This window comes from Eretmochelys imbricata, chromosome 7, assembly GCF_965152235.1.
Source record: "Eretmochelys imbricata isolate rEreImb1 chromosome 7, rEreImb1.hap1, whole genome shotgun sequence".
In the NCBI taxonomy this organism is placed as follows: domain Eukaryota; kingdom Metazoa; phylum Chordata; order Testudines; family Cheloniidae; genus Eretmochelys; species Eretmochelys imbricata.
The window spans coordinates 21,084,754-21,106,693 of NC_135578.1; the positions used below are offsets into that span (position 1 = coordinate 21,084,754).

General features: G+C 45.0%; 1 protein-coding gene across 1 annotated transcript in view; it reads right to left on the minus strand.

Annotated features, from left to right (window-relative positions):
• Positions 1-21,603, minus strand: part of CFAP100 (cilia and flagella associated protein 100) — a 23,481-nt gene extending 1,878 nt beyond the window's left edge. The window contains exons 1-13 of the mRNA XM_077823410.1: positions 21,537-21,603; positions 19,126-19,212; positions 18,374-18,471; positions 17,063-17,255; positions 15,833-15,900; positions 14,933-15,096; positions 13,573-13,653; positions 9,662-9,843; positions 9,386-9,578; positions 7,947-8,019; positions 3,970-4,121; positions 2,787-2,922; positions 1,086-1,288 (exon numbers count right to left, since the gene is read on the minus strand). Of these exons, the coding sequence (XP_077679536.1) occupies positions 1,086-1,288; positions 2,787-2,922; positions 3,970-4,121; positions 7,947-8,019; positions 9,386-9,578; positions 9,662-9,843; positions 13,573-13,653; positions 14,933-15,096; positions 15,833-15,900; positions 17,063-17,255; positions 18,374-18,471; positions 19,126-19,212; positions 21,537-21,603 (1,697 nt within the window). The remainder of the gene's footprint in view (positions 1-1,085; positions 1,289-2,786; positions 2,923-3,969; positions 4,122-7,946; positions 8,020-9,385; positions 9,579-9,661; positions 9,844-13,572; positions 13,654-14,932; positions 15,097-15,832; positions 15,901-17,062; positions 17,256-18,373; positions 18,472-19,125; positions 19,213-21,536) is intronic.
• Positions 21,604-21,940: the final 337 nt, after the last annotated feature.

A 21,940-nucleotide genomic window follows, 5' to 3' on the forward strand; every position in this document is an offset into this window, starting at 1 on the left:
GGGGTTTATACCCAGTTTGCCCTTGTGCAAATGACTACACAAAGTGGCAGGGCAATGGCGAATCTGATCCACTGTGCTCTGCATGAAAAGCACGGGGGGGTAACTGGTAATACAAAAATAATCTGCAATGACAGACTGTCCTGGCTGATTAAGTGCAGAGGGCTTCCTCTCTTGTATAGCCACTACAACTGAGAAGCCAGTGTGATTTCTCCCCCACTCCTTCTCAAAATACTGCTCTAACGTTAAACCCTTTCAGTGAGGGTAACTTCATTTCCTGGCATTTTCCTTTTCTGCAATGGTGTGTGTTTTTTTTTTTTTGTGGTATGGTTTTTGTTTTTTGGTTTTGTGTGTGCTTTTAGTCTAAATAACGCTCACGAAGTGGCACAATGACCTTTTTGAATTCTGAGGAAGGAGATGGGGGAGAAAGAAAGTTCATATGTTTGTTACTGAACTCTTTCTGGCACTTCCAAGTTTCTTCCTGCAGCTCTGACCCAGACAGTGATCACACAGTCTGATTGCTGGCTCACTTCTTGGGATGTAAACGATCATCTCTATTCAGCTTCTCAAGTTGTCAATGAGAGTACATCTAATCTTAAGATCATAGATGCGGTGGGGAGGAGTATGGTATTTTCTACTAATGTGGGTTAGCACTTTGGGCCTTTGCAGAGGCAAAAAATTGAATTTAAAACATGCCAGTGTTGTTAAATTTCCCAAATACAGTACTGGAGAATAAGTTAGGATTTTCACACATGCCCTCCTATCTTTTAGCATACTATCTTAGCAAGAATGATCAGTATGAAAACATAGATTTAACTACAGCAAGAAGTTTTTTCTGCCTGATCAGTTTATATTTTGCTACTATTGTATCTCCTAATTTCTTATTAGAATTATGGGTAGTAATTAAGTATTGATAATGTGGGCTTTTTAATATACCTGCTATTTCTTCCTGATTAACTGACACACGGAAGCAATTCCACTGGCTTCTCTTTTTATCTTTTGGAGTTTGAGAAACATTAAACATTGAAATGCTGGCGTGATCTCCGTGAAACGGGTCGCACCACAGCCAGAGCAGAACTTCCTCTTACCTCATCCTCCGTTCTTTTTCTTTGGCTTTCTCCGCCTGCTCTATCTTTGCTTGTGGGACTCTCTCCAGACACTCCAATAAGTCATCTAGTTGGTGTTCTATGACTGTTAGCATCTGCAGGGTTCCCAGGTTGGCCTCGTTTTCTCCAATGCAACGTCGATAGACCTCCGTCACCTTTTTGTTCAGACTCACCAACATTTTGTCCTGGAGACAAGGTAAGGGGATGGTCCTCAGCTGCTGTAAACTGTCACAGCTCCTGAGGACCTGCCCAGCGTAATCTGCTTAAACCCAGCCCAAAAATTGCAATTAACATTTCAATTCCCTCAATAGAACTCAGTGCCTCATTTCACGTTTTGATACTTTCAGCATCTAGCTCCGTTACAGGTAGATTTTTGTATAGGGAAAGGATGGGTGCTAAAACCTCACTGACATTCTGTACCTTGGGGGAGCACCCTGTAACCTCCATATTCCTCATTTATATACAATTGTGATCTTGCATATAAAGCATGCCATGTGAGGTATCGGGGGAAAGGTTATGATCTGCTGAAAGTCACTTCATCTAAATATATATAGTTAAGGCATATGAAGTTATGAGATTGTGTTGTATAGTTGTCACTAAAATACGCTGTGGGTTTGGGAAGTGCCCAGATACTAGCTCTCCAGAGGCAATGACAAGGGAGGTAACTAGTGCCCAGACGGGTGTCAAATAACCCATCAACAGCCATTATCCAGCAAGGGAGCTATAATTCAATGACTCATCTACATAAGGCCACACCAGGGGAACTGCTCAGCCTTGCCTGGGGACTCAGCAATGCTCACCACACATGCCTGGATTTGTATCCTCCAAGCACATGGGACTGAGGGTATAAAATAGAACACAGTGGCCACATGCTGAGCCTTTCTCCTCCCCCCATCTATGCTGCAAGCAACAAGGACACTCAGAAGACTAAAGACTCCAGCAGAGAAGACTGGCCCAGGTTTAAGGGACAAACTTGCATATTAAAGACTGCAATAGCCAGTGGGGTGAGAAAAACTGCTTAATCTAGATATTGCCCAGTTTAATAGGGTTGAGAGTTTAGACTGCGTGCTTATATTTTATTTTGGTAACTAACTGACTTTTTGCCTTATCACTTAAAATTTATCTTTTGTCATCAATACATTTGTTTTACTGTTTATCAGTGAGTTTGCCTGAAGTGTTTGGTAAGGATGCTTGCTCAGGCTTTGCAAAGGTTGGTGTATATCCACTTTCCATTGATGAAGTAGTGAACCCATTAATAAACTTGCACTGCTTGTCTTGAGAAGTGCAAGACTGTATTCCTGAGGTACAAGGCTGGGAGCAGGGGATTTGGCTGGTGCCTTTCTCTGTGTGATGCATGAGTGGTTCTGGGAGCATTCATGCGATCTAGCTGGGTGTGGGGCTCCACGTGCAGTTGTGCTGAGTGATAACAGTGCCTGGAGGGGTTTGCTACTTGTCACTAGCAAAGTATTTTGAGAGTCAGCCCAGGCTGGAGAGTTAAGAGGGCACAGCGGTCCCACAGTCCCAGGCTGCACCCCAGGGATCCCATCACATTCACCACTGGAAATCTGAAGTCCTCTGTTTGGTCACAGGCTAGAGTTATCATGAGAAGAAGCAGGACAGGCTACTCCTAGACATATCCCTGCCAATCTCTCACTTGCTTAGGGTCTTGCTCTCTGCACACACCTGCACATCTGCTTTATACTCTCCAAAGGAAAAGACTCGTGCCTTCAATTCCAGGTCTGCTGCTGTCTCCTCTTCTTTGATGATGGAGGCTTTGAGTGTGGTTGCAAGCTGCTTCAGCTGTTTTATCTCACGGTCCCTAATCCAGGAGAAAAGGGAGGCGTTTTTTAAAAGGATCTTTCTTGGACACAACTTTCTTCCAGTGTCTTTGCAAAAAGTGGCTATAACTCCTCCAACCATCAGGTGGAGCCTGAACTTTGTGACATCACTTTCCTCTGTAAGGAGACTGGCTGGTAAATGCATTCAGTGGAAATTCTATTTCCAAGAGCTAGAGAGGACTCCAGGTCTCTGGAATAGTATTTTCTGTGCATTGGGGGTGGGAGTTAATTAAATGGTGAAAAGTTTCAATATGTCAAAATAAAAAGATTCCTACTTAAAAAAAACAAGAGGCTAATACACATCTAAACCATAGGATTATTATTAGTCATGTCTATTGCAGTAGTGTCTAAGGGCCAGCCGAAAGGGGCACCCTATATCACTTGGCACCGAATAAACGCAGAATAGTAGAGAGTCCCTGCCCTGAAGAGCTTACAATCTAAATATACAAGACAGACATAGGTGGAGGAATAAAATGCCCATGTGGCTTCCTGCAATTTAAAGACTTTACACTTGGATTGCCTGTTGACTTCCCCTAGAGAGGATTCTCATTGGAATTATCATGGATAGTAGTTTATCCTGTAGCTGTAGTTTATTCCTGGCTGGAAGTCCTCTGTGCAATGCTGTACAGAACCTTTTGAGCCTTAAATAGTAGCAACACATGGCGAATGATCAGGAGTGAAACAAGGCTCACTTGCTCACCTTTCCTTTCCGGAGCCTACCACACCAATTCCCTGGCCCCCTGTGAATAGGGGACCAAAAGACCAGCTCAGAGCTAAAGTCAGCCCTCTGTGGCAGCACACAGACAGACCACTGCCCCAGTAGCACCCCCTCCAATCCTGTGGTGAAAAGGCAATGTGGTGAATGCAGTTCATCTGATTAACAAAGTGTAGGAGAGAGACTCCTCTTTCATCGTGTACGGCATGGCTTATACATTACTTTACCATGATCCTTAATGCTATGATCTGTGGCAGGGGAGACCCCAGGCTTTCTAATGCTAGAATATATGCAGCCTCTTTCAGCCACTTACATTTTACTTCGCGTAGTGGTGAGAGTATGCCGGAGCTCATCCAAGGTTTCCTCAGTCTCCTGGGAATTCTGGATTAGGGACAGGTTCTGTTCTTCCAGCTCAGTGAAAATATGCAGCAGCTGCTGGGGATCAGTAAAATATAACTCCGGCTCCTGGGATGGGAAATACAGAATATGGGTGTGCATCAATCTCGCTTGGTGACTCTAATTTAGCAGTTTATTATATGAGTGCTGAAGTTTGGTCTACATGTCATAATGTTAATATATAGTTATTATATTACGCAGATCAAGAAGTGTCATCTGTCCTAAAGAACTTAAATTCTAAATGAACAAAAACAAGACATGGGTCCATTGCTCAGGAGAGAGTGGGTGTGCGGATTAGTCATGGTGGAAAGATGGGAGAAAGAGTCCCTGGGCATGTTGAATTTTACAGAGGGCCTTGAAGGAGAGTGGTCTGATTGGACGTGTGTAAGGGAAGTGCTCCAGCAATAAGGTTCAGCATAATAGAAGGAAGGCACAAAGTTGGGAATGAGACCAGATGATGGAAGGAGGAATTAAAGATTGGGAAGAGCATAGGTGGAGATATATCAGCAGGAGCAGGCTTAATCTGAGGAGAGGGTTGAATTTGAAGCTGTAAGGGACCCAGTGCCAAAGATGGGATTTGAGGAATGGGGGGCGAAGTTGTTACTACGTAGGAGGATTGTTTTAGCAGCAGTGTTGGACTGATAGAGGCATGCATTTTTGGACCTGGCTCCTTGCTGTTTTGTTCGTATTGCGTGGGTTGGGTTGTACTTCCTAATGCCTGTGAGCAGCATTGCTCTAGAATTGCCTGAACAGCCAGGCAGCTTACAGACACCCCACCCTCCCCAAGCCATCAGTGCCATGGGTCAGTCAGCAAGATTTTACTGCCTTTCTACATGGCTTACTCTCTATTCACCCCCCCACCCTAGGAGTTTACATGTCTCCTTCAGAGCCCCAAACAGGCCCTAGTTCCTCAGTCTGATGGGGAATTAAGGGGGCTGTGGGCGCTACAGAGCTTGTGTTATAAAAAGGGAGTGCCTGTGACAAGACAGGGTCTCCTAGCATCTATATGCAGTTTGATTCTGATATCTGAAATCCCCTCACGGTTCTTCTCTCTGTTACAGGGCAGCCTGTTCCTTTAAGGGCAGGACCTGGCTCAGCCAGCCCAGTTCCAGGGCTCATCCCCTTTTAAGGTCCAGGAGTTGTAGTTCCCCAGCTGAATCACATGACTGGGAGGGGTCATGTGAGTGCAGGCTGAAAGTGGGACCTGCTATAAATGAGGCAGCCTTCAGACTGGGCTTGTCTCCGTCCATTATTGCACTGATTTAATGGGAGGTGTGATTTTTTAAAATAAGTTTTATTAAACCAGTGCCACAGCTTCTGTGGCCACTCTTACTGTGCTTTAGTGTAGTCGGAACAGGTTTACCTTGAAATAAGCCACTCTGAAACCAGAGTAAAAGTCCATGCAAGGAGTAACTAAACCAATACACGTGTATGTATACAATCCCTGAGTAGGAGAGTGACCAAGCTGAGGCAAGACCTGAGCTGGTCCAAGGCAGTGGGTTGGAGAGACCTGGAAAGAGCAGCAGTTTGGCAGAGGAGGGAGAGGGCCTAGGAAGAGCGAAGCAGGATTGAGGGCAGATGCTGGTATAGGGTCCCAGGGATGGAACCCAGACTAGTGGAAGGGTCTGGGCTCCCCCACTGTGCCAGCTGGAGGTGATGTGGAAATGGCTGCAAACAGAGGACGGAAGCTGTGGCCCAGAGGAGGACCCCAGATAAGGTAAAATGTGTGCAGACACTAGGGAAGGCTTCTGACCCCATATGGAGACTGGGTGAAAGATTCTGGGTCTCTTCATTTTGTCTGGTCTTTGTTTACCCCATAAAGGAAGGACTTTTTGCTTTGGCTGGAAGATCCACCTACTTAAATCACCAAAATGTTAAAGCACCCAAGGGCCTGAAGAGATGGGGAAATGAGATACCAAGCTGAGGTGAAACTGAGGCATGCATAGTTTGACATTGGACCAGGTAAGAAGCCACTATGTCCCAGTAAGAACCCATCATATTCCTCTCTCAACATTCCCTGTCTTCACCTCCCTGCAGTGAGGGATTGGAAGGTCCTTTACTGCCCTTCACCCTCTTAATTATTGCTCCTAATGTCCGCAGGCATGAAGGTTAGGAAAGTAAAAGATTAAAGACAGCTGCTACCAATAGGCTGTTTGAAACCAGCCATAATTGGCCCTAGACGATGACTGAAGCAGAACAACAGTGAACATATTAACAATGCAGGGTTCCTTATACCAACGATAGCTGAAGTTGGAAAAGACTGCTGCAAGAGCCCAGGCCCTCCCTTTGCTCTTGGTTCCTATCACCTCCTGGGACCATATATCCTGGGCAGCTCGCTGCCCTCAAATGAAAAGAAAACCTCACTTGATTTTCTCCTGGGAGAGAGAAGGGGGGGTGGGGAGTGAAAATCGCACATGACAAACGCCAGTCACATCATATAAAGCCTTCTGGATTTGCACTCAGATGCTGCGGTGAAGAGGGCAGTGAGAGAACCTGAACAGAAGTGAGGTGTAGCTCACGAAAGCTTATGCTCAAATAAATTTGTTAATCTCTAAGGTGCCACAAGTCCTCCTTTTCTTTGAACAGAAGTAGTTGAATTTTAGATCAATTTTAGAATGAAGCCGGGCACGTTGTCAGCAAAAAGGTAAGTACAGGGTAGCTGCAGCCACTAACAAGCCCTCTGGGGCAAAATACTAAGGGGTTGATAGGATTTGGTATCCTACGTCTAAAAAGGCAGCTGTTAATGGTGCACATTTGGTCTGCTGCTGGCTCCCCAGGCACTTTAATGTCTTTACTTTCCACACAGCATTTCATTTTATTCTTAAAGAGGGAGGGAAACGTCTCATTTAATCAGCTGAGGTTCGTCTGGGCTCTGTGCAACCCAATTGCGGTGTAACATCCTTTAAGCAAAGGGAGTGATATACTTCTCTGTACAGATGTACTGCTTGCAACAAGTCTGGGCAGCGAATATCATATTTGGCATCAAAACATAACAGTTTAAAAGTACCTCTTCATTCAGCAACCGTCAACATTTTTAGGACCTAAATTTCACGCAGATGCTGTGTTCTAAGTTAGAATGAATAGGTGATGGGACAGATTTTTTTTTTTAAAAGGTGGAGGCTTACATACACTGATACAAGTGTGCAGTGGGGGGCAGTTACTACAACTGCAGGCACAAATGGCCGTTTAGATGGCTGAATAGTCATTTGTGCAAGACTCAGTTCCCATATGTAACTGTGGCTATTGCAGCTTTGAATATGTTGGCTTTAAATAGACATTTAAAGCCAAGAGCAGGCTTTTGGTTTTTGATCCTTGCCTGTTTTAATGATGATGGGGATTATGAAAAGATGAGATTTTAAAAATCTAATATTCACCATTTATGCTGCAAATTTACTTTTCTGCATTTTACTCCGCTCTGTCATTGGTCTGTTTCATTTTTGTCTCCCATGAGCTAGCCTCCATGCAACCCCAAAAAAACAGGCTGCATTGTAAGTGGCCTGGGAGCAGATGTTGAAATTTAAGGAGACCAACCACCACCTCTATTTACAGTTGTTTAAAATGTCTCTTTACAAAACTTCAATTTTGGACTTAAAAAAAATCACTTTATAATAACAAAAACCTTAAACACATAGTATGACTGGTGGCAAACTGAGCTGATCCTGGGTCTGCTAAAGGCAAAGGAAATAAATGATTCCCTTGGTTTTGTATTTATATTACACTCATCACTAAGGTATCCTAAAAGAAAATAAGCATCCAGCGTTATAATCATTAGATACAGTAACTCCACAATTCAGCAACTAATGGTTGGAAGGTATGGGAAATCAGCAAAACAAGCCACAGATGGAATGAGAAGACAGGTATAATGTCTGAGTAGTTCAACATAAGGCTACTGACCTCATCTTCGTCCTCATTTTCAGAGAAGGTTGTACTCTCCTTCTCCTCCTCCATTGCTAGGGCTGCAATGCTCCTGAAAAGGTATTTCCAGTGACAGGCACTTACAGAATTGATTGCTTAAGCTATGTTAAAGGAGATCTTGTTAGCTAGCAGCCAGACTCCTAGTAAGTTAATAACAACTGCAAACCACCTCTGGTTGTAGCTGTAAATAGCTGGCAATTTACATTTCTTTTGCATGTTACCTATCTGATTTTAAATATTAACTCCCTGAATATTCGCAGGGCTGGGTTCTTTCTAGGCTATTTGTTTTATGGTATCCCCTAGGAACCCAAGACATGGACCAGGCCCCATTACACTAGCTGCTGTACAAACAGAACAAAAAGATGGTCCCTGCCCCAAAGAACTGCCAATATCAGCCTTTCTGGGTTCTGTTCAGCTGTTGCAGAGCCATTTCCACTGGTATTGTAACAACAGATAGTCCTGAACCAAAACCACTAATTCTGAACACCCTCAACCTTTAGGGGAGTCTGGGATCCAGCTTTGGATCCGAATTTGACAGCTGAGCCCTGCTCTCTATAATGGGTTGAATCAAGGGCTTGATCCAGTGGTCTGTGGAGCTGTGGTATGGAGTGGGTCTGCATGTATGCTCCATACAGGGTTGCAGCAGTGCTCCTAGGCAGAGGGGTTTTCACACAGCTGGAGCCACCTGCAGAGTGTACATCCCTGTTCCCTATACCCTGCACACAGGAGAGAAAGTGGGCAAGTTGAAGGCATGGCAGAGTAATATATTCCAAAGCAGGACCCCCAGGCCATTAATGAACAGTGCAGCAGTTTATTTCACTGCTCCAGCAAGGAATAAGCCCCAAGTGCATGATGAAGAGCAATAGGGTGAGAGACGTTGGACTGATGCCAGCAGCAGACCCTACTCATCAGCCCTTGCTGCTGCTGCTCCATACACTCTCTTCCATGTCCTCTTCATGCCACAATGCGGCAGCTCCAAACCCCCTCTGCCCCAGATCACTCCTTTTGGGGAAGTTTACAAATGGATCCGGATCCAACAGATACCAACGGGTGCCACAGTATGCAATGGCAATTTGGTGAAGCGCCACACCTCTACCCAGAAGGAAGTTTTGTTGTGGGACAAGTGCCTTTTGCCCTAGAATACCACTGGGTGGCAGTCTGAGGAAACAAACACTTTAGCCAAGTGCTCAGCTGGTGTACATCTATTGAGATCAACGGGGCTATGCCAGTTTACAGCACTGAGAATCTGGCCCTCTGAGCACTTTGATTTGCTCTAATAAGAGAGCCAAACACATTAACTGGATGGTTTTCCTAAAAACACAGAAGGTAAATAATACGCATACCTGTAGCTACTGTCATCTGATTGACCGCTCTCCTATATTTACATTGATCGCCTTCACCGGGTATCTCATACTTACTGTCGTCTTGCCGGCTGGAATTTAAAGCTTTGCTTTGAAGGGCTTTTGCTTGGCCTGAGGGATTCCCTTCTCTGCATGATTTGGCTTGGGGACCTCATATCAGGGCCTCCTGAAGAGAAATCAACAGTCTGACATCCTGTATAGCCGAGATAAGGCAACTTGCCACGTCTGGTCCGGGATGTTGCATCCTGACCTGAACACAAGAGGAACAAAACCTTAGAAGGGGAGGCTGCACACAGTGAGGAATGGCAAGAAACTCTTCCTGGGAGAACTTACCCTTGGGCGTGATGGGAGAATGGGAGATTTTTTCTTCTTTCACTTCAGAGGGCATTTTCATCGCCTTTGTCTTCATCTGCTTTTTTTCATGCTCTTCCCGCCACTCCTTTGGAGAGAGCTGGTAGAGGAAGTTCTTGTACATCTTGTACTCCTTCAAAGTGTCTTCAAACCTGGATATCTCACTAGGACGGAGGAGCAAACGGGTTGCACTACATTTAATAGCAGTTAAAAGCACCATTCTGAAGAAATTCTATCCTGAAAGGCAGCTCTACTCTGACAGCGACTATGTCAAAATGGCACCGTCTTGCTCCACAGACCTGCTGCCTGTGTGCATTCAAAGTCTGAGCCACAGACTCAAGGCCAAGTTTTTAACTGCTGTTAGACCTGCACAGCTAAGAGGGAGTGAGCTAGCATCCATGTATTTCTTCTTGTGTATCCTCAACATAAGGGGTCACTCTGTTCTGACCCATTACCCCTGCACAGGGGGTCAGAGTACACTGATACAGGAGGGGGAGCTCCAGAGGTGAAAGTAAGCCGGTACGGCGTACTGGGAAGAGCCGGTGTGCCACACCAGGACCGGCTTTCCCAGACAGCAATGTAAAGCTTTCCCAGACAGCTTTCCGGCTTTCCCAGACAGCAATGTAAAGCCCTGGAGTAGCGGCGGCAGGGCTCCGGCAGGGATTTAAAGGGCCGGGGAGGTAGCGGCTGCCAGAGCCCCAAGCCCTTTAAATCCCCACCTAAGCCCTGCTGCCCAAGCCCCGGGGTAGCGGCGAGCCCTGGGGTAGTGGCAGCAGGGCTCTGGAGGGGATTTAAAGGGCCGGGGCGGTAGCGGCAGCTGGAGCCCTGGGGCCCTTTAAATCCCAGACAGAGCCCGGCCGCCGCTACCCCAGGGCTCGCTACCACAGCGGAGCCCCAGGCCCTTTAAAGCTCTGCCAGAGCCCAGAGCCCTGGGGTAGCGGTGGCAGCCGGAAGTCCCCAGGGCTCCTCAGTGATTTAAAGGGCCCTGGGCTCCGCTGCAGGAGTAGCAGCCGGAGCCCTGGACCCTTTAAATTGCCCCCAAACCCCGGGGCTCCCAGCCGCCTCTGCAGCTGGTAGCTTGGGGGTGATTTAAAGGGCCCGGGGCTCGCAGCCGCCACTACTGCAGCTAGGGCCCAGGGATTTAAGGCCACGCCTCTTCCGGTTGAGGCCACGCCCCCTGCTCAGGACTCCAGTGTACCAGTAAGTCCTTTAACTTACTTTCACCCCTGGGGAGCTTTCAACACACACTAGCCAAGGAGGAGGAGCTATGGAGAAGCCCTGCCTCTTGAAGCTAATGAGAAGAGGGGAGCTCTCCTCTGCTTTTAGTAGAAGAGCGGGTCTTCACTCCCCCAGTCCCACCTCACCCCTACTTTAACCACTGCTCCTCTGAGAGTCAGTGAAGGCACCTGTAATACACAGGTGTCCTCAAGGGCCTAATTTGGCCTGTGGCATCTTTAGCTGTAGTGGAGATGATGGATGAGATCGAAAGAACCCAGCTTGACTCTGAGAACCCAGCCTGGTTTGCAGGGCTGGCTTTGGCAAGTCGAGCAGATGTCATTCAAAAACCAGAGACAAAGCATGGAACCCCACAATGCCTTTTTTACAGAGCAGAAGCACACCTTCATGGCTTGCAGGAATCACGAGTAGACTATTTGAAATCCTGTAGCCAAAAAAAAAAAGTTAGGTTGGCACAGCACATGGTGAGGGATACCGCCTCTGTCACTTCTTCCACTGAATCAGTTCTGAAGCCACCACTCCAATTAGGTCCCTGTAAAGGCTCCCAGAGTAGATTGAGGGACACAATATAGAGCTGTCGGCTGAGAATCAATGCCAGCCCCCTACAATACAGAGCTCATAGGAGGATGAGGGCTGAAACGTCTTTCAGTTAGGAAAGATTTCCTGTTGCAGGCTTCCAGGAGAGGGGTTATAAACAAGATCAGGACTGGCTCAGTGGGCCAGTAAGAGTGCTGCCACATGAGAGAGTGGAAGATCTAATTCACATTCTGAGGTGCCAGGGTAGCTGGTCTGGGAGTGCCAAAGTAGCAAGCGTAGTCATGCAGGTTTGGGGGAAGGGAACCTTTATGGCCGAAAGATGGAGCAGTGTATTAATGAGCTGCATCCTGTCGTCCTTTGCTGGGCGTGAGAACTCTGAAGATGGAGAGAGTAATGAGTGGAGTGAGAAATTTGGTGTTTGGAGGATGCCCTAATCTCTACCTCAATGAGGAAACCAATAGCTTCATTCAAGTTCGAGATAGAGAAGACTTATTTCAGAGTAACAGCCGTGTTAGTCTGTATTTGCAAAAAGAAAAGGCGTACTTGTGGCACCTTAGAGACTAACCAATTTATTTGAGCATAAGCTTTCGTGAGCTACAGCTCACTTCATCGGATGACTTATTGGATCATCTTCCCTGTGCCAAGGTCAGGTTGTTCCGTACAGTGTATATTCCATGAAAAATACCATAATAATATCTTTTAAACCTCAGATCTAAGTGAGTCAATACTAGAGATGGGGACAGACCAAAACCTAGATATGGTCAGACCCAATCTTTTGGAAGTTTAAAATCCATTTCAAATGTCATTGCTCATACTCTGTCTAGCTATAACCTTTTCTAGCTATTATATCAAATCTATCTAGTTTCACAGACAGTGCAAGGCGTTCATCTACTGTCCATCTACTCCAAGATTATGCAGCAAGTAATGTAAATGGGAGAGCAGATTTTCCTTCTGTCTCTGGAGATGAAGGCTAAGTTTTCTGAAGATGAATGTACACAAAATTTGTACTGTATATACGATTACATGTATGTTGTGTAATGGGATGTCAATGGCCAATTCAGCAAATGCGTGATCATTTGTTTAAAAATACCCAATTTGCAGACATAATTGAAGTAATTGGGCATGCACATTAGCCACGATAGTGTGCACGTTTTGGGGTGTGCATTCACACTTGGCCTGCTTTTTAAAAAAAATCAAGCTCCAAGAGTCTCCCGGGAGTTCCAATCAACTGTGCAGGGCTTTGTGCAACGTTCTAACTCTGAGAATGGTCAGACAACACCCTCCATAGAAGAACCTGCAATAAACAAAATCTCAGCTTGTGGTAGATCTAATATGGGGAAATCCCTTTTATATTCCTGACTTGGCCAGGTTCTGCTCTCAGCAATGTTGGGGTAAACCTGAGGTAGTGCTGTTGAAACAGCATCATGATAATTGAGCAACTGCCATGCAAACGTCTTGACACGCCAGTGAAGTCAAAAGAGTTAATCCAGATTTAAGCCAGCATCAATGAGCACAGTCCCAGTATTTTAAGGTAAAGCCAATGCCCACAGAGACAATCCCAAGTCTTCTCTAAAACCCTGTCCATGCTATGAGAGGGCACTATCGAAGTTTAATAAAAAAGCTTGATGACCAAGCTTTAGTGCTGTAATTTGAGAAGCTCAACCTTTCCTTTCTGTGTGTCATACTCCAAGGCTACAGAGTGAAATTCAACAGTGCCATAAACTGGTACATCAGTGGGGATGGCACCCACTTACACCAGGACTGAATTTGGCCCAGTTTTGATAATTCTCCCTGAGATTATGAGAACAACCTGACTGAGCACATGGATGGGGTAACCTGCCACCCACACAAACATTTAAGGCCCCTTTAAAGTTTTTTTATTTTTAGCCTGAGGAAGGGTGGCGCAATCGGCTCAATGTTATCGGATTGCATTACAATGTGATGACATTGCAACATGAAGTTGCATTGTTCCATTACACAGCTATTGTCTCATGACAGTTTGGCTTCAGATGACACTGACAGCACAAACTTTTAAAGGCGGCAGCCCTCAGGATGCAGCTCCTTAAGGTCTGTTAAAGGTTCAAGCTATTCAGTGACACTGTTCGCTGGGTGATCGTTACCTTTGAATGCTCATCATTTGTGCAGTAAGCTCCCGGATCTCGATTATTTTCTCTATCTTTGCTTTGGTTTCTTTTTCAGCACTAGGGAAGAATGCATAAAAATAAGATTGCAAATGTGCATAGAACCACAGTTGTAGTGGGGTGGGAGAGAAGTGTACAGAATAGAGGAAACAGATGGAGCGGCAGGAAATCTTTATTATATCTGAAAATGTACTCTGCCGACTCTCTGTTGTGAAACTGCTTTTGTGATACTCCTGGTCTACTGGATTGACATCAAACTCATGTCACCCAGCTCATTGGCAATATGAACAAACCAAGTCACCTTTGAGCCAAGACCAGAGCTGGGGTTAGGGGTGGGGGACGAGTGAATGGGGTTAAAAGAATTTCAGATCAAAAGGAATGTTCAAGTTTGCGATGAAGAGAGATGGCAAAAAAAACCCATCTCCTTCCCCCATTTCCCATTGTAATTTTAAACTTTTTTTAAAAAAAAATTCTACTGTTTACTCACGTCTGAAACAAGGGGATTAGAACCAAGTGTTCCACCCAGACTTTGAGTTACCAGTGACACTATGGTAGATCCATGTAAGTAATTATTATGTTGCAGTACTGGACTCAGCAAACAGAGGATAACAGTAGTTGTTGAGACATGGAGGTACGGGCTAGCAATCAGAGCACATACCCAGGTATCCTGGCATGCTAGTATTCTTCTTACTAGCCAGTCCTGAAGGCCTGTGCTGCTACATCTATACTACCATTGTCACTTGTGCTAGCTAGATGAAAGCTACCCCGGGTAGGCCTACCTGTTCTACAATCACACCTTCACTTACAGATTCCCTTAGAGGTCCCTGAGGCATGGACCTTTGCCTGGGGATTAGACTATAGTGGCACTGCTGCACTGCAACCCTTATCAATGGGCAGGGTGGCTGCCCCATCGATTAAAGCAGCAAAAAAAGGGGCCCAGTCAGCAGCTGTTTGAGGAATCTCCCAGCAGCCCCACTGCAGGTGTCCACCCCCATGCAGGGCAGCAATAGAAACAACCTTCACAGGGTGGTGAATCCCCCCTTGGACTCAAACTTGGCTTAAGCCAATGATGTCGCTTGACTGGGCAGTGAGCCTGCATGCTAATCAATCTTAGAGCTCTGCAGGGAGAAGTCTGGGTCTGTGTGTAACCTCTAGCGTGGGTACCCAAACAGACGTGCCCAGAGACAGGGGCATGAACCTGCCGCCTTGCCACATGCAGAACTCCCAGTGATGCTCCTGGGAACACTGTGTGTGCAGCAGAGACCCTGGCTGGGGAGCCCCTTCATGTCCAGACATCCATGCCAAAGCGTCTACGCGTTGCTCCCACCACTTGTGTTACGTTTTCAGCGCCTGAGCAGAGTTTTTATCGTTCTCCTTCAGGAACTCGTCAAACATGGCGGCGTCCTTCTCCAGGTACTGTTCAGCCTTTTCCAGTTTTGCTTCCTCTTCTGCTGCTAAATTCTCCAGCTTCTGAATTTCATCTCTCTTTATTGCCACAGCGTACTGAAATCAACCCAAAAGGGCAACACGGTGACTCATGCTAGCTCCTCACTCCACTTGTTCCTTCGAATTCTGGTTTAGCCTGGTTCTTTTCTGGCTGCTGCAAACATTGTTACATCAGCCACAAACATACACACGGCTTCACAGTGCGCCTTCGCCCGGAGGATCTCAAAGCACTTTGACCCCCATGTGCTGATGGGTGGGCTGAGGCAGGGAGATGCTTAATGATTCACAGAGCAAGTCAGTGCTAAAGCTAAAAATAGAACTCAGGAGTCCTATAACCCCCTTCCCTGCTCTAACCACTAGATAATACCATTGATTTCAACTGAGTTATATTGGCATAAGATGGGAGTTGTATTTGTGAATCAGGTCCAATCTGTCCACACACTTACACTGTCATCATCACCGCAGTGTCCAAGCACATCACAGTCATTAATGACTTTATTCTCATAACAGCCTTGTGCAGGGGGGAAGTATTATCCTCATTTTACAGATGAGGAACTGCGGCAAAGGGACATTAAGCCATTTACATAAGATCACATAGTAAATCTGTGATAGAGCCAGATATCCTGAGTCCCTCTCCAGTGTCTTAACCACAATACAAACACACTCAGCTAATGAGGCCTGATAAGCACCTCCCTGCTCTAACCACAAGACATGCTGCATATGAAACAACACACAAGGAAGGAGCTTAAAATAGGTTTTACATAAATCACATTCATAAACCAAAGCCAAATACCTGCAGCAGAAACATCTGTCGCTTCTTGTCTATGTATTCATGGAGCATCTCTTTTTCCACTTGCTGGTCTGAAAGCATGAGACAAAGTCGTGCAAGCTGGAGGTAGAACAAGTAGTCAAATGACCAGACAAAAGGAGGCGTATATGCAAAATCGCATTTACTAGCGAGAGCTCATTGGAATGGGCATGGGCGTCTGCACTTGAGGCCTAAACGAGCAGGTACAGAATTAAGCCAGCTCACGCTGGGTGTCTTTGTCTGCTGGAGGGGGGAAAAAACAGGAAGTTGAATGGTAACAGAAAGTGAATTAACTTTGTCCTTGATTAGGAAAAGGAGAAAAAACTCAGGAGGCTTCTGGCACTTGGATGGAGTCACAGGGTTGAATCAGGATAATCTCTGAAGCTGGGAGAACTAGATAATTCATTGCTTTAAAGAGCAAAGCGCTGAACCTTTGTGGTTTTCAGTCTTTGTTATTCAGGTTTGTGCTCATCACTGCAGTTAGTGCCAAAGCGGAAAAAAATAGCTTGCAAAGCACGCAAAAACAAAGCAGAATTTTACTTGCAGAGGTAAAACCTTGTGCATGTATTTAGCAACAAGAAAGTACTAAGGATTCTGAGGTGGAGTTCCTGGACTGGTTCTCCAATCTGTTTCACTGGTTTTATACTGATTTGAATGGAGTTACAGCTGCATGAAACTGGTATAACAGAATGGAGTGTCAGGCCCCCATAAGGGCCAAATCTAAGTCACATTGCATTAATGGCAAAACTCCTATTGACTTTCATGGGATCAGCATTTGGCCCTAAATGCAGACAAATATAACCTGCTGGATCATGGTGGAATGGAAATATCTCCATGACCCGCAGCCTAACCTTGAGCCTTGGGAGCCCCAGACCAAGCTCTGTAATGACTCGCACCCCACGCAACACTATTGATGACAACTTTTTGCACAGGGTGTAAGGTAAGGCAGAATTTGGTCCACTGTGTTGTAATAAATTTCTCTGTGTGCCACATATAAGTCCTTATGTACATACCTATGGTAGAGACCAGGTGCATGGATATTGGCCAGCTATGATAGACGACTGTGGTGCCTGCATGCTAGAGGAACTCAACTTAGTTATCTACGAGCTGCTTCTGAAGTGAACAAGAATATTTGCAACTCTCAACCCTTCTTTGCTTCTTTGTTACAGTCCCACAGAGAACCTGATGGGATGTTAAGTCTAGCAAGTTCTCTACCTTTGGTGACCGCTATCTTCCAAGAGATACTTTCTTGGAGAGCTTTCAGTCGCTTTGCTTCTGCTGCCAGTGCTCTGTCCTCTGCGTCCTCCTCCTTCTGGAGCTCCTTCTTGAACCCCGACTGCTTGGCATTCATCATAGTGGAATAGGTCATCTTCTCATGGACTTTCAAGGTCTTCTTTCGCTCACGTTCCTAGGGGGAGACTTCAGTTATGTAGACAAGTTCTCCTAGTCAAGTAGTCTGTCCAGTACACTCTTCAAATGACTCAAGAGATTATTTTATAATCTAACTGATCTCCCCATTAGTAAGCTTTTCTGATATTTAAATTCGCTCAATTTCATCCTATTACTCCTAGTGATACTGCCTTGGAGCCACCAAAATAATTGGTCTCATCCCTTGAAGCTTATACCCAGCAGTGTGCACACTGTTGCTACATCTCCTCCCCTGCTAGATTTTAAATGTATGTATTGAGTGCCTCGTGTTTCCCTTTGTGGGTTATTTCTGAGGGGGGGGGGAACTGGCAGAGTCTCCTATCCATTCTTCTATTACAGGGCTACCATTTGTCCCCCTACTCAGCAGAAGAGGCTGATCTCGGGGAACTTCTCAAATGTAAGGGACATGCATACAGAGGACTCTTGCCTCCACAGTGCTGCCTGCCTCCTGCAGTCTCTTGAAAGCACAGACCCTACAAGGGTTGTACTACCATGGACTCCCCTGTGTCCTTCCCCATTTGTGGTTCTGGAGCCCTGAGGAAACCCCTCCAGGTCTGTGGGGAAGAAGGAAGCATACCACAGAGCCAGCTCTCCCCAACTTCCAGGCCTCACTAGTCTGCTCTCAGGGTTCCAATTCCCCTCCTCTTACGGACAGAAGCCTGCAGCCCTAAATTAATCTGTCAACCTTAGCATTCATTTAGCTTGTGGTCCAGCACAAAACCAGCATTAGTATATGGGCTCTCCAAGTCAAGGGATGAGTCTGATTAATTGTAAAACAGGAGGTCTGTAAAACCCAAGGCTGCTACAGAAATAAGTAATCCCAGTAGCCTCAGGAGCCTCCCACAGGAATGGGAAATCCACCATTATATAGAAGGAAAGAAGCAAAAGAGCAATAAAAATAATCTTCAAATACCTGCCCAGATTCTCAGCTGCTGTTAATCAACCTGGCTCCATTGACTTCAGTGGAACTACTCTGATTTACACCAGCTGAGGATCTGGCCTGTAATGTTCTTTCATACAACAAGTTTTGTTAAGGCTGCCATCTCCTTTCGAATGCACTGCAAACATCTTAGCTTTTGCCTTAGTTGTTATACATACCACCTTAGCCCTTTCTCTTTCCTTGTCTCTCAGTAAGAAGATATCCATATCCGAAGGGATTTTAAATGGGTTTTTCCTCATCAGAAACGCCTCATTATCTATGCACACAGCAAGAAACAGAACTCGATTAGCAGAATCTCAGTGTGGTGATAGCTAAAAAGGCCAATTTCAAAATATAAAATTCATGGGCAGTGTTTTAATCTGAGTTACCTCAGCACTATCCAACATATTTTAAAGGGATGCCGTCAATGTATAACCTGGTCCTTTTGCTAGGGGAGATGGGCATTTTAAGAGTAAACTGTTCCTGAAGTGGCAAATTCACAATGGGCCAAATACTGTGTTTTGTCCTGAGGTTTTACTGTCCTTACTGATTGTTTACAATGGACGTTTTGCCTTGAGTAAGGGCCTCAGGATTTGGCCGTATTAAAGGAACTTCACTCTATCAGAGATCACTATTGATGGGCCCTACGGGGTATAGTTTTGGGAATTAGCACATTTGCAGCAGTTGATCTTTTGGGGAGGCTGTGTTGACAGAGCAGAGATTTTACTGTTTAGCTACACCCACCTCGCTCTCTCATCCAGTTCCATTGGGCCAGTTCCTGAAGTCCTTACCCAATGTTTTACTCAGCTAAAGCTCCCACTGATGACATTAGAACCTGCCAGACTAAAGGTTGTACAGCAACCTGAATAAGCACCTGTAGATCTGGCACGTGGTTGACAATTAAAAGCTGAAAAGAGTATCAGGACCTTACCTGAAAGTGAAGACTTTGTTTCCACTCCAGAGTTGGTAGAGGGAACCCCAGAGGTTGGCACTGTTTGCCGAGAAAATGTCCTAGCCTCTGGTTCAATACAAATTAATATTCAGCCATCAATAAATCAATAGTAATAAGCAACATTGGCAAGAAGGCAGGGCAATACTTGAATCCATAGACTTAATCCCCAAGTCTTGGCATTTCCTTGCTTTTACAGACATCAGAAAGGGGGCTTTTGTTACCTTTTAATTTCTCATAGAAAGATGCAACAGTAAAGCTTCTTCCTATCTTCTGCAGGATGCTTGGGTTGAGCATGTTTTTCAAACATTGATAGTAGGGCTTTTCCAAAGGGAAATTAACACAATACCCTGTTGTCAAATCAAGGCCACTTTCTGATCAGAGAGGGGCTATTTCTCACATCTTGTCCTGAATCTTGGGGTGACTTTGTAATGTGAATGAAGATTGATTACAGAGCTCAACCATTAACTCCTTTCACTAGATTTTAATGAAATTATAACCCATGGCCTTTGGACAGAGTGACGGTACCATATCTGCCTGTCTTAAGGAACCAGTACATCCATAATCTAGGGTTCCTTTCTGTAATATAATAATATGTGCAGTGCACATATAGGGCCTGAGCTGAACCCCTTTTAAGTCAATAGGAGTGTTTCCAAGGGCTTCTATGGGGTTTGGACAAGGCCCACAGGTGCAAATTTTGCCATCAGCAATACAAATCCAAATAACTCCATTGACAACAGTGCAGTTATTTTGGATTTACACAAGTAACTCAGAGTGGAATTTGGTATACAATGTTTTAAATGCCCCATAGTGGTACTTCCAATTACATTACCATGTAGGATGGGAAATGCCTGTTGGACTATACCAGAATGCTTAATAGGAACTTGAACAGGTTGGTTTTGGTGTTGTGTTTCCTACATCCAAAGAGCAAAACATTCACTTGCAGTCTAGATTAGTTTTATTTTAGATGAAAGAATATAGCAAAGAAAGAACAAATATCAAGTCTCCATAAGAAAGGAACAAGAAAGCATCTCTCACTCTGTAATATCTTCTTTTTCAAACCCCTCACTGTCCCACTCCCAGCAGATGGTTGGGCAGACTTTTTACATTGAAAAGGTGGAGAAACATGATCCAATGGGTGAGTCCTTGATAGTGGGAAGTGAACCCCGTGGACGCTAGAGCTAAAAGCTTGCACCACTACCGCCTAAACTAGCAAACTCAGCTCTCTTAGCCAGCACCTGTAGAAAACTCAAACTTCCATGTGATCCAGCCACAAGAGGGGGACAGAGAGCCACACTCAGAAAGTGTGAGTTACACACAGAAAATAAAGTCCAAGGCCTGGTCTACACTACATGGTTAGGTTGATGTTTTCTGCCTTGCAGCAACCTAGCTGTGAAAAGAACAAGGAGTCCTTGTGGCACCTTAGAGACTAACAAATTTATTTGGGCATAAGCTTTCATGGGCTGAAACCCACTTCATCAGATGCATGCAGTGGAAAATACAGTAGGAAGATATATATATACACAGAGAACATGAAAAAATGGGGGTTGCCGTACCAACTCTAACAAGACTAATCAATTAAGGTGATAATAATAGCCCACCTTAATTGATTAGTCTCATTAGAGTTGGTATTGTAACCCTAATTTTTTCATGTTCTCTGTATATCTATATCTATATATATCTTCCTACTGTATTTTTCACTGCATGCATCTGATGAAGTGGGTTTTAGCCCACAAAAGCTTACGTTCAAATAAATTTTTTAGTCTCTAAGGTGCCACAAGGACTCCTCGTTCTTTTTGCTGATACGGACTAACACGGCTACTGCTCTGAAACCTAGCTGTGGAAGAGTCTCCACTTAAATTTGTTTCCCGCTGACGTAAGTGATGTAGTAACCATTGTAGTAACACCACCTCCCCAAGCGGTGTAGAATCATGGTCAATGTAATTAGGTCGATCCAGTGTCAGTGTAGACACTGCGTTGCTTACATCAACTGTTCCTCGCTTTCAGGAGCTGTCCAACAGTGCCCCACACTAACAATACAATTGATACAAGCACTCCTGGTGAGAAGCTGCACTGCTGACACGGGGAGCCAAATGTGCATAGCCCCAAGCAATTTAACAGCTGCACTGGTTGTATGCCGATGTAAGTTAGGCTGACATAATTTTGTAGTGTAGACATGGCTTTAACTATGTATACCACTTTTGGGAAAGGAGGGACAAAATAAAACATAGGGGGTTTGTTAGTAATAAGCCTTATGGTCTCTGTCTTTCCTTAAAGACATGAACATTCCCACGCATGCCATACACCACACTTCTAAGTGCTCCAGCCAAAACCCACATTTCATCATTAGATTCATGCTTTGCAAGCAACAAGTTACGAATTAAAATTCTTACTGGAAATGGCTCCAGAGCTGGACGTTTCCTGGGACACAGTCAAATGCGAATAGGACACCACAGACATGCTGTACGAATTCCGTTCTGATGACTTCTCGGGAAAGGTTTAGATGGGCAGTTGGCTGAGTTTTATATTTTCTGCGATAGAACCTAGGGGGAAAGCATAATGATCACAATATAATTATCTATAATGTACAGACAGAAGAATGATTGTAGTTTATCATCAAAATTCACCCACAATCAATAGACACAATTGCCATGCCTCCTTCCTTTGGAAGGTGACTCCTTAGGACAAGTTCAGATGGGAATCAGTTGCACTGGTGTAATTCCACTAGAGTCAGTAGGATCACTCCAGACGTGCACTGGCATAAAGGAGAGGAGAAAATATTGACTGCCATTTGCAC